Raw genomic sequence first — 16,459 nt, forward strand, 5'->3', positions numbered from 1 at the left:
GATAAAAGGTGTGTCCTTCCTGGTTAGTTATATAAGAGGTTTTGCCGTAATTTCGTAGTTATAGATAAACTAGTAGTAGAAGTTATAGAAGCTAAGGAAGGACTAGATTTCTTTTACCGTATAAGGGGGCTTTTAGTTACGGATTGCCTCTACCTTCTTAGGGTCGACCTCAATTTCTTCCGTAGTTATAATAAACCTGAGGTATTTCGTACGTTTTACCCTAAACTTGCATTTCTTAATATTAACTTATAAGCCCGCGTTTTATAGTCTCTCTAGGACCTTCTTAATATGAACTTAATGCTTAAGTTCGTTATCTAAGTATATAAGAATGTCGTCTAGGTATACCGTGTAGAATTTGTTAAGGTAATTAAAAAGAACGTTATTTATATACCTTTAGTACATAGCCAGTCCGTTTATTAGTCTAAAAGGAAGAACTTTATATTTATAGGAACTATAACACGTACGGAACGTTGTTAAATCTTTAGATATAGGGTCTATCCTAATTNNGTNGAAAGCTTAGCNGATATTAAGTTTAGTAAAGATCTTTNCCTAGCTTAGACGTNNAAGGGTCTNNTTAATTAAAGGAATANNATACCNGTNCTTTTAANTAATAGCGTTTAGCTTNTAATAGTTAATANAAAAACGAAGGCCTNTATTAGGCTTTTTTATAAANAGGATANNGGAAGNAAAAGGGGCTTAACTTNGCTTAATAAACCCTTTATCCAGGTTGTTAATTAAGTACTACTTTATTACTTTTAGCTTATCCATTAATTAATAGTAGAGGGGGCTATAGCCTAGCGAGTTATTGGCTTTTAATTAAATTTTATAATTATATATTTGGTGGGGGGTAACTTATCTAAGGCCGCCTTTAAGAATGCATCCTTGTAGTTTATATAAATGGTAGGAAGAAGGCGTTTAACTAGTTCCTTATTAGTTTACTTAGCTAGCCTTTCCTCTCTATTATTAATAATTCGGTTAATCTTATATAGGCTCATTATAAAGACCTTATTATCCTTCCAGTATATATTAAAGTAGAATACTACAGCGCTAATTGCGGCGATGTCTATAGTAGGGGGGTTACCTAACAATAGGGGCGTATGTGACTTTAGGGACTTCCAGGATATTAGCGTTATTGTTACCCCTTTTAGCTCCTATTGTATCTTTCGGAGGTTATCCCTTATATCCTATTAATACGTTCTTTTCCATACCGGTTAGATCTATACGATTTGGATATTATCTATATTACTATCTATCCCGCTTTTATACGTAGAGTCCTCTTTAAATATAGCGCTTTAGGAGAGTATCTTTATTAATATAGAGTTCTTTCTAGCTTTGCGGCGGGCGTCTTCTTAGGTAAAGGCTAGGTCACGGGCCCGGACATCCTACTAGTAGGTAGGGTTAGCCCTTATGGCTAGTGTCTTATAGTTAGTTCGGATCTCCCTAATAAAGGAGGGCAACCTTGGTCTATCCTCCGGCCAGATAAACCGTCTTTATTACACGTTTGACCAGATATTAAAATAGGACATCCATTTTCGTCTAAGGATTATATTATAAGACCCCAGGTCTAGGATGCAAAAGGGAATGCTATATTAGCATCGTCTGTTAAGAGCAATATATAACTTTAAGACATAGGTAACAGGCCAACCAGCTTGGCCATTATAGCCTTTTACCTAGATAGGCTTCTCTAGTTAGATGGCTTCTATATTTAAAAACTTAGCAACATTATTTATATAGGCAGTATTTATAAAGGCGAAGCTATTTGCTCTAGTATTAATAAGGGCGGTTATATTAACTCTATATCTATTTTAAGATACTATATATAGAAACGTAAAATACTTTCCACCTATTAACTAACTAAGATTAATTTCTTTAAGATTAATAGGGTACCCTAGGGGGGAGTCTTTCCCTAGGGTTCCTCTTTTCCCAACTTATCTAACGTTTCTCCTTCCTCTATCTCCTTAATATTGCCTATATCTTTTAGCTCCGGGTAGGACAAGGTAAAGTAACCCTACTTATTACAGTTAAAGTATATAGCCGAGGCAGGGTTAATTAGAGTATTGCGGCGAATACTAGTTAATGGCGTAGTACGTAATGTCACGGCACTAACCTGACGCATACTGTTTCATACTGTCTCATACTATTCCCTACTATTAGCTAGCCCACCACTAGCGACTTAGCGGCCGGCCCTACTATTTATATACAATACCCCCTTTCCACCTTCTTCCCCTCTTTATACCACAACGTAGTTATTTAGTCTACTTCATTACAGCACTGTAACAGTTTATGGTATCTTTAATTTGCGCCCTGTCGCGATTACTGATTCCCTATACCCTAGCCAATTAACCTCCGCCCTAGAGCAATCGCGACCTACACGCGCCTCTACTAAAACTAACACATCCCTAGTATAGTTCTAGAATAATCCTCAGTTTTTACCTAGCGCCTAGATGGGCGACACTAATAATACCAAAATAGCTAAAACCTAGAACCCCCGCGACGTTTTTGTAGACCTATTTACAGAGATATACCCCAATATTGCGTGGACAATCTACCGCTCCCCACCGTACCCTAAGACCTTTAAGCCCAGCAAAGCTTACCTTACCCTTATTAACTATACCAATAAGTTCCTTAACAATATTAAAGCAGGACTATAGTGTATATATAACACAAACACCGCCAATAAAAAAGCTAACAAAAACCTTAGTGCCCTTATTACTTCCTAAATAGGAACTATTAACTCCTAGGCAGAGACTATTACTATTCTAAAATAATTAACCCCTATAACAACGGTAGTAACCTAGTAGAAAAAATGGAGATCTAAAAACCCGCTAATATTTAGCGGAAAAGGCACCCCGCTAGAATAATAAGCTAATTTTAAGACCTAGCATATTAAGATTAAGGGAGTCTTCGACCGGGACTAGGATTACTTTAATATAGTTTAGTCCTAGATCCTTTATATCTCGGATATGCTAGAGGACAAGGCCTATAAGTTTATTAAGTAGGGCCTAAAGCTTATACACGAGAACCCAAACAACATATCTGCGTGGAAATGGCCTACTAAGGAAGATATGCTTAAAGACCTTACTGCCTACTATAAGGTCCTTAATATAACCTAGGTTATAAAAAATAAGCTTAACTATTTCCCCTAAGGCGAGCGTAATTACTAGTCCTAGAAGGGAGAGCTTAATAAGCTAATAGTCCGCGCCAAGAAGACAAACGAATAGAAGGTGGACCTACTCTAAAAGTTTATCTCTCTAAAGATAGAAGAGCTGGTACTTAGACTAGCCTATAAAATTAATAATAGCGACTATATAGGTTGGAGCAAGCAGATAGATATATTTGCTAAGAACCTCGCGAACTATATATACTAAGCCAACCTTAAAAAGAACGCTAACCACCGCCTACCTGCCTAAGCCCCTGCCCCTATATTAACCCTAACCCTAGCAGTAACTAAAGAACCCATAAACCTTAATAAAATCTTAGACACGGAGCGTAAGCGCCGCGTTAACAATAGACTATACCTTACCTATAGCCTACCCGGCCACTAGAAGGATGCCTATAACCCTACCAAAATAGTAAACCTAGTCCTAATACCACCCTATTAAACGACGCGAACAAATAACTACGGACGCGGCAATTATAGAGTCTATTATAAACGCGGCAACCGCAGAGCCTATTATAGCCGTAGTAGACAACCCCCCCCCTTTAACCCTATAGCTTAGTTACTCCAAACCATACCCTATATAGGAGCCCAACCCGTTAACAACGCCTAGTATTAGCAACTTCGCGCTAGCGAATACGAACACGGCCACATCGTCGGCGAGGTATTATTTTCTTATACCCCAACCAAAATAGAGATAGACACCGCCAGCTAGACGGACACTAGACCGCCCCGCTAAGACAGCCCTATACCCCAGTCATTAAAAGGTAAACCCTTAGACTAAGTCGCGCCCAAGGGTTTAAACCATATAAGGAGGAAGACAAGAAGATTAGGTCCCTATTACTAGATTAATTAGTCCTTTCTATTAATAAACTATCACTTAATCTTAGATTAGTAAACAGTAATAAGAAATTAATCCTTATTTAAACCTAACTCTCCTTATTACGTAACCTATACCCCCAAGTTTATATTAATATAGTAAGCCTAGTAAACTCCGGTAGTACTATAATAGCATTTACTAACGCAGAGTCTATTATAAGAAAGTATAATATTATAACTAAGAAGCTGCTAGCACCTAGGCCACTGCGCCTTATAGACAGTATCCCAACTTCGCTTATTACGGACTACTTTACCACCTAAATATTAATCGGCCTCTATACTAAAGCCATACTCTTTTTTGTTACTAAACTCTCGCCCGCTACCCTAATTATCCTAGGTATACCCTAGCTTTAGAAGCATAAGCCCCGTCCCAGCTTTAGGAAACTTAAGATCCGCTTTAACTTAGACTACTACTCTAGGCACTACCTCCCGTAGGGGATAGCCGACGTTAATAGGGACGCCCTATATGGACACTTAGCACTACTAAGCCTAGTGCCTAGGACTATATATAAAGCCCTAATAGTAGAAGACGTTCCTAATAAAGGGGAGCCCGTATAGCTACAAAGAAATAAGATAATAAAAGACTGGACTAACCTAGCACTTAAGACTAAAATAACGGGCTAGCCAGCCCTACTAAGACCAAGGAAGAAGGTCTGCTTCGCGCCGCCACTACTAAGAAACCAACCCCAACCCAGGCACCATTTAAACCCTAGCTGCTTAGCCCGACACCCGGAACTAAGCCATATACCATATATATATACAACAGCTCGCGTTATAGTAAGGACTGGCTATAGAACTACCAAGACCTAGATAATAGAAACCGCGCCACTATAACGCCTAACCTCACACCTGTCTCCCGTGCGTACCATATAGGGCCGCCGCCTTATTTCCGCCCCCCTAGGCCAACTAAGCCGTGCTAGCCTAGCTATAGCACTAGAGAGCTAGACATGCCCCAACCTAGACGATATTAAATACACCTATACTATTAATTTTACCCAGTTCTATAAACAAAAAGACGTAAAGGTAATAAGAATCTATATAGCGGAGCTAGTAGAACTAGTTAAACAAGATAAGCACCGATAGCTGCTTAAAGAGCTGCCTATAGGCCTAATAGAAGTACTGAACCTATTAGAAAGGTCTTTCCGCCGGCTAGTAGAAGGCGACTATACGATAAAGGAAGCCCGTAAAGCGCTCCCCCCCTATTTTTACGACTTCCTTAAGACAAATCTAAAAACCAAACCCAAGCTTTTATATCGGAAGATAGTCGACACCGATATTAAAAAATTCCTAAAAGGCAAACTAGGATTAACCCGCGAAGACATTCTATAACGCCTACTAAAGGAGTTTAGTAAATATATTAAGCACTTCTTCCCTAAGAATATAGACAAGCTGCCCCCTTACCAACCATAGGACCATAAAATTAAGATCACCCCTAGAAACCAGGCCCTATACTATAAAAATAAACCACTCTCACCTGCTAAACTTAGGTGTGTAAAAAAGTAGATTAATAAAATACTAGATAAGGGTTTTATCCGCGAATTAACCTCACCAGCTACTATACCACTCCTCCTCGCTACTAAGCCCGGCGGTAGTATATAAATCTACTATAACTACCAAGGCCTAAACACAGTTACTATTAAGAATTAATACCCACTACCACTAATCCGCGAGACACTTAACGTACTTTATAGCGCCAAGTACTTTACTAAACTTAATATAATTACTGCGTTTAACCGGATCCGGATTATAAAGGGCCATAAATAGCTTATAGCATTTATTACCTAGTTTAAACTCTATAAAATACTAATTATACCATTTAGCCTCTATAACGCACCCACTATATTCTAAAACTATATTAACTATATTCTATACAACACCCTTAATAACTACTATACTGCCTACCTTAACGACGTCCTTATCTTTTCTAAAACACGCGCTGAGCATACTAAGTATATAAATAAAGTTATCTAAAAACTTAGCAATGCTAGACTTTAAATTAATATTAATAAGTCTAAGTTCTACTCTACTAAAACAAAATACCTTAGCTTAATTATCTCGACTAATGGCATAACTATAGACCCTAAGAAGATACAGGCCTTATAGGAATAGAAGGACCCAACATTAATTAAAGAACTATAATAATTTCTCGGCTTTACGAACTTCTACTAACGATTTATCTAAGGCTACTCTACTATTGCTATACCTATAACAAAACTTCTAAAGAAGGATATTGGATAGCTATAGGGACTAAAATAAGCCAAATCGTTTAAGGCCCTTAAGGGAGCCTTTACTTTAGTACTAGTACTAGCATACTATAACTATACAAAGAAAACAGTAGTAGAGACAAACGCATCAAATTAGGCTTCTAGTAGAGTCCTTTCCTAGTATAATAACAACGGAAAATTAAGACCGGTCGTATTCTTCTCTATAAAGCACTCCGCGCTAAAATATAACTATAAAATCTACGATAAAGAACTCCTAGCTATTATTAAGGCTTTAGAGGAATAGCGTCCTAAGCTATAAGGGACTAAGGAACCATTTAAAATCATTACCAACTATAAGAACCTATAGACGTTTATAACTACTAAGCAGCTAAACTAGCGCTAAGTCTAGTAGGCAGAGTTCCTTTTATAGTTTAACTTTATAATTATATACAGACCTAGTAGTAAAGCTACGCTCCCTAACGCCTTAAGCCGGCTACTAGGAATAAGGCCTAAGGACGCTAATAATAAACGCCTCCGCCACCAAGCCTAAGTCGTTATACCACCCCAGAAAGTTAACCCTATAATCTTAGAAGAATTACTATATAAGTCCCGTAACTCTAACAACGCAGAGTTTATAGCCGCTCTAGACCCCAAAATAGCTAAAAAGTCACTAAACAAGTTAATCTGGCTAAGATACTAGGAGAACGAACTCACAAGAGATATAGTGGCAGCCCTACGTGATTGGAAAGCTCACCATTAGCCAAAAAAAATTAGGAAATTACTCTATTACGACAAGTTAGAATATAGTATCATTAACAAACAGATCTACTTCCGCCAACGTCTCTTTATCCCTAACGCCCTAGACCTCCGCCTAAAAGTTACCTATCGCTCTTATAGCAGCAGCCCCACTAGTTACCCTGGCCGGGTTAAGACTTTTAACCTCTTAAACCAAATATACTAGTAGCTAGGAATCTCCCAGTTTATAGCTACCTTTGTTAAAGACTATACCCTATACTTTCGCACTAAAACCCCCCATTCTACCCCACCTAGTTTCCTAAAGCCACTAGAATTACCCACCCGCCCGTAAACCAATATCTCAATTAACTATATTATAACGCTACCAGTATACCAACGCCACGGTAAGGCATACGAATATATCCTTATTATTATAGACCGCCTAACTAAAATGTAACACCTCATTCTAGTAACAGGACTCTTAACAGAGAAGTTAGTTAATGGCTTTGTTAATAATGTATATAAGCTTCACGGTATACTAAGCACAATTATCTCTAATTACGGCATATAATTTATTAGCGACTTCTAGCAATAACTAAGTAAACGCCTTAAAACAACCTTATAACTAAGCTTAGCCTAATACCTAGAAACGGACGGCCAAACTAAAATTATTAACGCCGCCATAAATAAATACCTTTATACTTTTATTAGCTTTATATAGGACAACTAGGTTAACTACCTACCGCTTACTAAGTTTGCTACGAATAACCAAGTTAACAAGAGTATAGGCATCTCCCTATTTTTTGTAAATTATAGCTTTAACCCTCGCCTTAGAATCGAGCCTACTAGCCCCCACCCACTAACACTATTAGCACAAGCAAAGAAGGAGTTCTTCTACGCAGACTCTGTAGCCAACCGCTTTAAGCGGATATTAACATAGCTTAAGGCCCTAGCCCGGATTTTATAGTAACGCTATAAAGATAATACTAATACCTATAGGGACGAGAGCGTGTTATTCTATAAAGGTAATATGGTTATAGTTAGCTTAGAAAATATAAAGATAAACAGACCTAAAAAGAAATAGGACGATAAATAGGACGGCCCATACCCCGTACTCGCAGTATACTAAGGGGCAGTTGTAGTAAACCTCCTAAACCATATCTAAGTAAACAAATCCTTTTATATATCTAAGGTCCGCCTCTAGGCTACTAAAGAGATCCCTAGCCAAGCAAATATTAATACCGTAGAGCGCCGTAATATACAAGGACGAGTAGCAGAGAGAGACAATAACGGCAATATAGAAGATAAATAGGAGTTTAAGAAAATCCTTAATATACACAACGAAGACCCCTAGGGCCTAACTTATAAGATTAAATAGAAATATTACAAGGATATAACCTAGCAGCTAGAGGAAGACCTAAAGGGTTGTAAATAAGCTATACAGCGCTTCTATAAGCAACACCCTAAGAAGCTAGGACCCCTAGACTAGGTATAAGATAAAGAAAAGTCACGCTAAGGTTACAGCCGACCACCATATTAAAATTTATAGTAGTTAAGATGTTATAGAACTTTAACCGGCGGTCAAAGTTATCTAATTAGCCAAATTCTTGCCAAAAAACGCCACACGGACCAATTCAGGTGGCGGTATAGAGTTCTGCCAACCTTACTTACTAAACTAACCAATCAGGATTTTCTATGCCCGGCATAGAAAATCACCATTAGCTCGGTTAAGGGCGGTAAGCGGAACTAATATCTTTGCGGTAGAAAATAGGCAACCCCGTACACTACCTATTTTTAAGTTATCTATTTAGTTTAGGGACCAAACCATCTAGGGGAGAGGAGTACTGTCACGGCACTGACCTAACGCATACTATTTTATACTATCTCGTACTATTCCCTACTATTAGCTGGCCCACCACTAGCGACTTGGCGGCCGGCCCTACTATTTATATATAATACCCCCTTTCTACCTTCTTCCCCTCTTTATACCACAACGTAGTTATTCAGTCTACTTTATTGCAGCACTGTGACACGTAACTAGTCGGGTAAGGCTTGCCGGTGCATAGTTATAACCGCCTTTAGTAAAAGAGCAGTTATAACTTATCTTCCTACTCTAGCTCCTATAGGTATAGCTGGCGAGTTCCGATTGTTACGGAGTTACTTCTACCAATTAGGGCGGGCGTTGATCCGCTTTAGTTCTAAGTCTAATAATAGGCAATAAGCTGCGAGTCTTTTATAGGTTAGTAGGTTATTTAAGGTTACAGCGATCTTTTCTTATAGCTGGATTGTTAGCTTATTATATAGGTCTAATCAATAGTTCTTAAGGGGGACCTAGCCTTCTCCTATAAGGTATAGGAATTAAGTCTAGAATTTAGTAAAGGGTTAGTTCGGTTTTATTATTAGGCGATTATAGTTATAACGGGCATCCTATACTTTATTTGGGTTAATATAAATAGCCGCTAGGTACCGTATTATCTCGTTAACAGATATAAATTGGATAGGGGAGTTATCCTTAAACTTGGCTTAAAGATGCCGTTAGGTATCCCCAGTGGTTTAACCAAAGAGGTAAAGCATTTTAGCTTCTTTAGAAAGGAAATGGTTATAGTTAACGCGGAGCTTTCCTTATACTTAAATTCTCTAATTCTTAAAGGTAGGGTCTATCCCGTTAGATAGTAGTAGGGGGTTAAGGAGCTTAACGGACTTTAATTACTTTATTATTATATCCGTACTCCCTAGTATATCGTATTTAGTGGAGTAAATAAGTTAGCTAGGGCTTTAAGAAGGGGAAGCTAGGCTATTTTATAGGGCCGTAAGGCTTTCTAGGATCTTTTATAGGGTCTCTTGTATATTTCTTACTTTAAGACAATCGGCTTCCTAGCTAGCTGCGAGGGCACGAATCTACTCGCGTACGTCTACGATGTTATTATTATCTTCAATTTCTGATCCCAATTGGATCTCAGGTTCCTCTTAGGTAGAGGCAGCTCTCTTAAATAAGCTTACTTTAGGTGCCATTATTGGCTTTCTAAGGTTCGTTAGTATTATATACTTTAGTTTTAATTCCAGGGGTATAGGTCTAGTCCTGTCTAGCTCGTAAGGTGGGATATTATCTAGGCCTTCCTAGGCAATGTAGAGTTGTTTTAGTGTCTAAGTATAGCGCGTTAATGCGTTATTACAGACGAAGTTTCTTTAGGGTGGGATATTATTAAGGCCTTCCCAGGTAAGGTAGGGAGAGCTTAGTATAATGTTATAGCTTAAATAAATGCCTCTAAACCAAAGCTTAAACGAATGCTGTATTATAAAGATACTAAGCTAAAGAGAAGAAAAAGGGGTTGCTAGGACCAATGTAAATAAATATATAGGGTAAGCCGCCAAGGCGCTAGCTTTGGGCGGGCTAATCGCAGGTCGGCAGAATATGGTAAAATTTGGCAGGTAATATGCGATAGCGCCGTTACAATATCAACTTTTTAATCTTTAGGCTAAACACTGTATTTCCCTAGTAAGTCTTTTGGGTTTATATGTCTGTCTTCTAATCTAACTACTGTTTATACTGCAGATTCTCTAATCTATAAAGAAGCCTCTTGCTTTTTACCTATAGGTATTCTTATTTATACTCCGAATTCTTAATCCCTTAAATTCTTTAATCCTAAGCTTACTTCTAACTTAAGCTTAGCTCCCGCCTTAGTCTAACTAGGCGTCCGTAGTGTTCTTATCTTAAGAGTCTTATACCTATAGGAATCTCTATCCTAAGCTTATTTGTATATTTCTAAACTAAGCTACTGCCCTGCTCTATCGGTTTTCGTTTATTGTAGGTCCTTAGGTATACCTTATCTCGTCTTAAGAATCTTAGTCGTCTTTTATCTCGTCGTAAAAATCTTAAGCCTTTGGCCTTTTACCTTTATTAAGTGGTAAGCTAGTACTAGTAGTTATCTACTTACTTAATTATCTCTAGATATTGCTCCTTCCGTCTTATAAAGCAATAGATGCCGTATCTAACGGTATTATAATGCCCGTTACTAAACCTTACTTTATGGCGGTCTCAGTCTCTGCGTTTGTTACATTATTAAGGTTTAGATACCCCTAGTTGGTTCCTTTACTATCCTTATTACTGTTAATTAATAAGTACTCCAACTCTATTATTATTGTTACTAATCTTTATCCGCACGTTGCTATAATATCTTAATCTAGCTTATAGAGTTGATTTTATTTTTTATCTAACTCTTTAGTTTCTCTAAGTCCTTTTAACTCTAGCTCTTATAGCTAATAGCTTGCGCTATACTTAGCGTCTTTATAAATTCGGCATGCGTTATTATAACAAAACGCGAAATTTCTAATTAAACACTCTTTTGTTCCTTGTAGTACACTATTATCCCTCTATATATATATGTCTCCTACTATTAGTTTAGTTCCCTTTATTATATAGTAACTCTAACCATCTTTATAATCCCTCGCGAAATAACCCTATTTCCCGCAATTTATATAAGCTCCATCTCTAAACTATTAACTTTATTATAGAGTCCGCCTAAATATCTTCTGCTAATAAGATCCTTAATTTGGCCTATACTCCTTAGTCCTATAATTACTAGATCCTTAACCTTTAGGTTTTTATAGTTTCTTACTCTATCTCTTATAGGTTTCTTTAGTACCACTTAGGTCTATTAGCTCTGCGCTATACCATAATTTCTAACTTAGCTTTTGTTATTATATACTCTACGCCTTATACAACTATAGAACTCTATCCTAACCTCTCTTAGCCTGTTCCCTTTAAAAGATCCTATTATTAATCTTAATTGCTTAATCTATTAAATCCCTTAGGGTGTCCGCATCTTCTATTAGAATAATTACGTCCTAAACTTTAGCCTTAAGTCCCTGTTTATACTATGCTATAAGCGCCTTATTATTCCACTTAACTTATATAGCTAGCGTTTGGAACTATATTATGTACTTAATTGCTAAGGTTTATTACGTAATGTCTTAGAGTTTTCTTTCTACCGTAGTTACTGCCTCTAAATCTTCAAACATTTGTATAAGTCGCTCTATAAACCCTTTTTAACTTAAGAATATATACCATACGTCCTAATTAGTAGTTATTATTCCATTTGCTTATATTTCTGTAAGGTAAGGCTTAAAATATTTAAGTGCTCTTCCTGATAGGAATAGTCCTGCATAAGCTATTCAATCTATAGGTATTAGCAGTTTTACTCCTTCTTGCGTAACCTTAAAGTACATTTACATAAGGAATCCTTTAAGCTTTAATCTCTCTCCTAAGAATCTCTTAATTAAAGGTAACTTAACCTTTGCTGCCCCTATCCTATTAATCCTTTATTTAAGTATTATATTATTCTCTATTAACTAGTTAACTATCTCTTATAGTTGTCCGACCGTTATAGGTTGCTATAAGTTAGTATCTGCCATACTAGTGTCACCTCCTGACCTTAAAGTAGTTGCCGCCGTTAATGGCGTCGTGGTGGCTGCTTTTAGTAGCATATTATTTAACTTCTCAAAACCGTAACTAGGTAGTAATTGTGTAACGGAACCTTGTAGCAAGAACTACAAGGCTCATTAATGGGCTAGGTGTGTAGGTATTAGAGTAGTTAACAACGTAATAATAACTAGTAGAGTAGTTGCCTAATAGATTAACTCTAATTATATTCTAAGAATTATTATAAGGAAGGAACTATCTAGGTAGGGACTAAGGGTCCTTAAATACACAACCGTACTCCTATAAAACCCTTCTTATACGTAATGTACGTAATGTATATATTATACATACGTTCCCTTTATACACTGCGTATACTGCGTATAATATCATATAACTCGCTTACCATTCTTCATTACATAGTTCTACCGGCTCCATCCTAGACCGTGCCTGTATTAACCAACTAGCTTCTTCTAACTCTTCTTTAAGTAGTCGTAATATTGTACTTAAAGCGTCCGTAACATAAATACCCCCGCCTAGCTATAGGCGGTATACTAACAAACTACTAAACCCTTCTATTACCCCCCCTTTAGATTTTCTAATATACTAAAGAAGTATAATATATATAGCAGACTAGAAGATATAAAGATATATTAGTTAGGCGAAGGCGGAATATATAGGACTAGCTAAAAGAAAATACTTAGGTTTTTCCCCTTATAGGGGCTTTTTCTAATATAGTAAGGTAGTAGCCTATATAGACCTAAAAAGGGACTATACTAGGCAATAAATAGAACTAATAATAATAATATAAATATATTTTTTTAAATTATATTAAATTTTAATATAATTTTTTTAATATATAATTAATAAACTATATAAATATTAAAAATACTTATTTATATAATAGATATAAATATATATAAAATCTAGCTATATAATAGCTTTATTATTAATATTATTAATAATTTTAAGTTTTATTAAAAAAGTACTTTTTTAACCTAATTTTAAGTATATATATATTATAATATATTATAATATTTTTATATAAAATTATAGTTTTAGTATTTAATAAGCCATATTTAAATTTTTATAAATTTTTATTAAAAGGCTATTAAGTTATAGGTGGTATATTTGGGTATATTTGGGCAAATTTTGGTGAGGAAAACCGTGCATTGAGTGGGACCGTGCACGCAGTGGGGAGGTACTCTATGCTATGTCGCCCGACATTTTATCTCCGCTCCAACTTCGCCGACGAGCGTGCTCCCTCTCGCCAATGAGCCTCATGTAGCGCTTTGCGCTCGCGGTGTCTTGTTGCCCAGCATCTTCGTCAAGATGCATCTCGCCGAAGCAGATGTGCAGCTATTTTTCGCCGTCGTACCGGCATTCGTCGACGCTCTGCCACCGAGGCCAAAGCACGAACTCGGTGTTACCCACCCAGGCCAGCGTCAGTCCGAGGACCGGAACCGAGCGAATCGAGACAACGCGATAACATTTTTGAGGTTCGAGATACAAGAATTGCCCAGAGTGTTAACCAAAGACCATGCCATATACGATCTGTCGGATCATGCCTTCAGCACGGCGAGCGATGCGCTGGAGGATATTCTCGTCTTGCTGGACGAGCTCGTCGACGACGCAATTCCCAGACACGAAAGCGACGTTTCTGTAGGTAAACCTCTTCTGCCTCGCTTTTCTGCGCTGGGGGAGCGCTGCCCAAATGTTATGACACTGCTTCGTCCCTTGTTCTTCCAATTGAAGCTCCTTAGCTGACACCTTTCTAGGCCGATGAGTTCCAAAAGCTTCCCAAGCTCCAGGCATTAGAAACTATCCTGCGTCCTTACAACCAGACGCCTATCATTAACACCTCAATCCACTTTCCTTACGAGATATCGAAGTGGGTAAAGTACCCGGCGGAAGGTACCTTACCGGCGCAATATCGCAAGATTGCAAACCCAGTGCAACAGTTTAATGGCACCATGAGACGCATATATGCGGCTCACATAGTCAACGCAGAACCTGAGATAGCCCAGGTTGAAGCGACCCAGATATATCACCAATCTCGCCAGGCTCAGGACGACCCTGAAGAGGACAGAAAAAGAGCCCAAGCGGACATACAGCAGGCTCAGCGGCTCTGCGAGGCCACTAAAGCTATCGCCAAAGTATTTGCAAACACCCCTCAGCCGTGTCAGCCGCCTCATTCCGCTCATATTCACTTGTCGGGATTTGAGGAGCCCGAGATCGATATGCTTGTCTCAGTTTGTGGAATCAAGTCTACGAAGTCTACGGAATCTACGAAGTGGCACATTGTCCACTGGGCTAACCCAAGCGATCAGAATCCGCGACAGACCCCCACAAATACTTTCTGTTCTGTACTCAAGGCATCATGTAAAGTTAGGACTCGGCTACGGATCCAGCTACAATATGACGGCTCTTGGAACGATGCCGCCGCTGGGACCGACCGAATTAAGACGCGTGCGGAACCTCCTAAGTTGACTCTTGAAAATTGGCTTGACGCGAAGAAGGACCGAGAAACAACTCAAGCAGCACCTTCTAAGTTGATGAAGAAGGATATCCTGCGTCTCGCGCTGACGATTGCGAGATCTCTACTATATCTCCTCGGCAGTCCGCTTCTCCAAGACCCATGGAAGACTGGAAACATCTACGTCGCAGAGACTACCGACGGCTCGCCTGATAAGGGCTTACGGATCAAGCCTTACATCTCCGGACAATTGACCGGTTGCCTCGGAGAGGAGGAGTCCAGACAATCTGGAAGAGCGAAGTCGTCTATTCTACATCTTGGACTACTGCTCTGGGAACTATTCTTTGGCGAGAAGGTCACAGTTACTGAAGAAGACGAAGAGGACTATGGAGACGATAACGAGACCGACTCTTTATTTAATGCACTCAACCGCGAGCAGATCGACTCACGAGATTCATCATTTGTCGACCCTTTGTGCCTAGATATCATTGGCAACTGCCTTAATCTCTACGGCCAAGCCAAGGTCATCGATGCAGCGTTTCGTACCAACTTGTACTGGGACATCGTCAAACCACTCATAATATCTCTTGAAAATTACAACCCATCAAGGAGGAAGCCAGCGGCGACCGTGGAGAGAGAAGTCGAATCGCCTCCTTCGCACCACATTCCGAGCAACACGGGTTTTGACCAACGGCAAGCCCTGGTTACAGAGCTAGACCTAGTGGAGAAGGCTATCGCGGCGAAAGCGGTTGGTGGCACCGTGCTTCACCTAGAGACAACCGTCGAGTCTCCGGCGCCATTCACAGGTGCCGCGTCGCTGGGATCCCAAAGAAAGGTATTCTTTAACTGATACTCTGGTTCTCTCCTACCTGGCTTAAAAAAATAAAAGATTTATATAATAAACTTAGCCCTATATATAGAGTAAGCTAGTTAAGAATAAAAACAGCAGGCGATATTAGTACTATATTAAGTATATATTCTAGCAAGAGGTGATTACTACTAATATTCGTACGTATCTATATAAGAAGCACGGTATTACTACAGTGCATTGCACGACCAGCTTCCCCCCCCTTTAGCGAGCGCAACGAGATTTCAAATTCGGTACACGTATCCGGTGTTGTTACGGCGCTAGTGGAAAACGGTGGATTGTAGATTATCTCAGTTGACTCAGACCCTCGGAGAGAAAATCAACCTCACCTCCTGCAAACTCCTGAGCTAATCAGCGGCTGGCACCGCTATACCTCTATAACCCCTGTAACTCCTGCAAACACCTAAGCCAATTAGCGACTGGCGCCGCAGCCTAATATACGCCGCAGGCGTTAGCGCTTGCGCTAGCTTTAGTAACCAATTATAGAGTGCTAAGGTGAATTTCTCTCTAAAGATTTAAGAGATTATAGGCGCCCTTTATAAAGGCTATATAGCCTCGCTAGTAGATAACGGTTTTATTGCCTTTAGTGTTATATATCGCCCCCTAATATAACCCTACTTAGTTTACTAATACCTCTATTTAAAAGCTTATCTTTTACTTTATATATTATATCCATAATAGAGCTAGATTATACCCCTAGTGTCTTTATAAGCGTCTCTATAAA

The 16,459-nt window shown here is 38.7% G+C and overlaps 1 protein-coding gene across 1 annotated transcript; it reads left to right on the forward strand.

Moving 5' to 3' along the window:
• Positions 1 to 13,636: 13,636 nt before the first annotated feature.
• On the forward strand, positions 13,637 to 15,829 carry K441DRAFT_696305 (uncharacterized protein). The gene is made up of 2 exons (XM_067652874.1): positions 13,637 to 14,053; positions 14,170 to 15,829. Exons 1-2 carry the CDS (start codon positions 13,724 to 13,726, stop codon positions 15,715 to 15,717), a joined length of 1,878 nt encoding a protein of 625 aa, XP_067504266.1. The 5' UTR covers positions 13,637 to 13,723; the 3' UTR covers positions 15,718 to 15,829.
• Positions 15,830 to 16,459: the final 630 nt, after the last annotated feature.

The sequence above is a fragment of the Cenococcum geophilum genome (assembly GCF_001692895.1).
Source record: "Cenococcum geophilum 1.58 unplaced genomic scaffold K441scaffold_20, whole genome shotgun sequence".
In the NCBI taxonomy this organism is placed as follows: domain Eukaryota; kingdom Fungi; phylum Ascomycota; class Dothideomycetes; order Gloniales; family Gloniaceae; genus Cenococcum; species Cenococcum geophilum.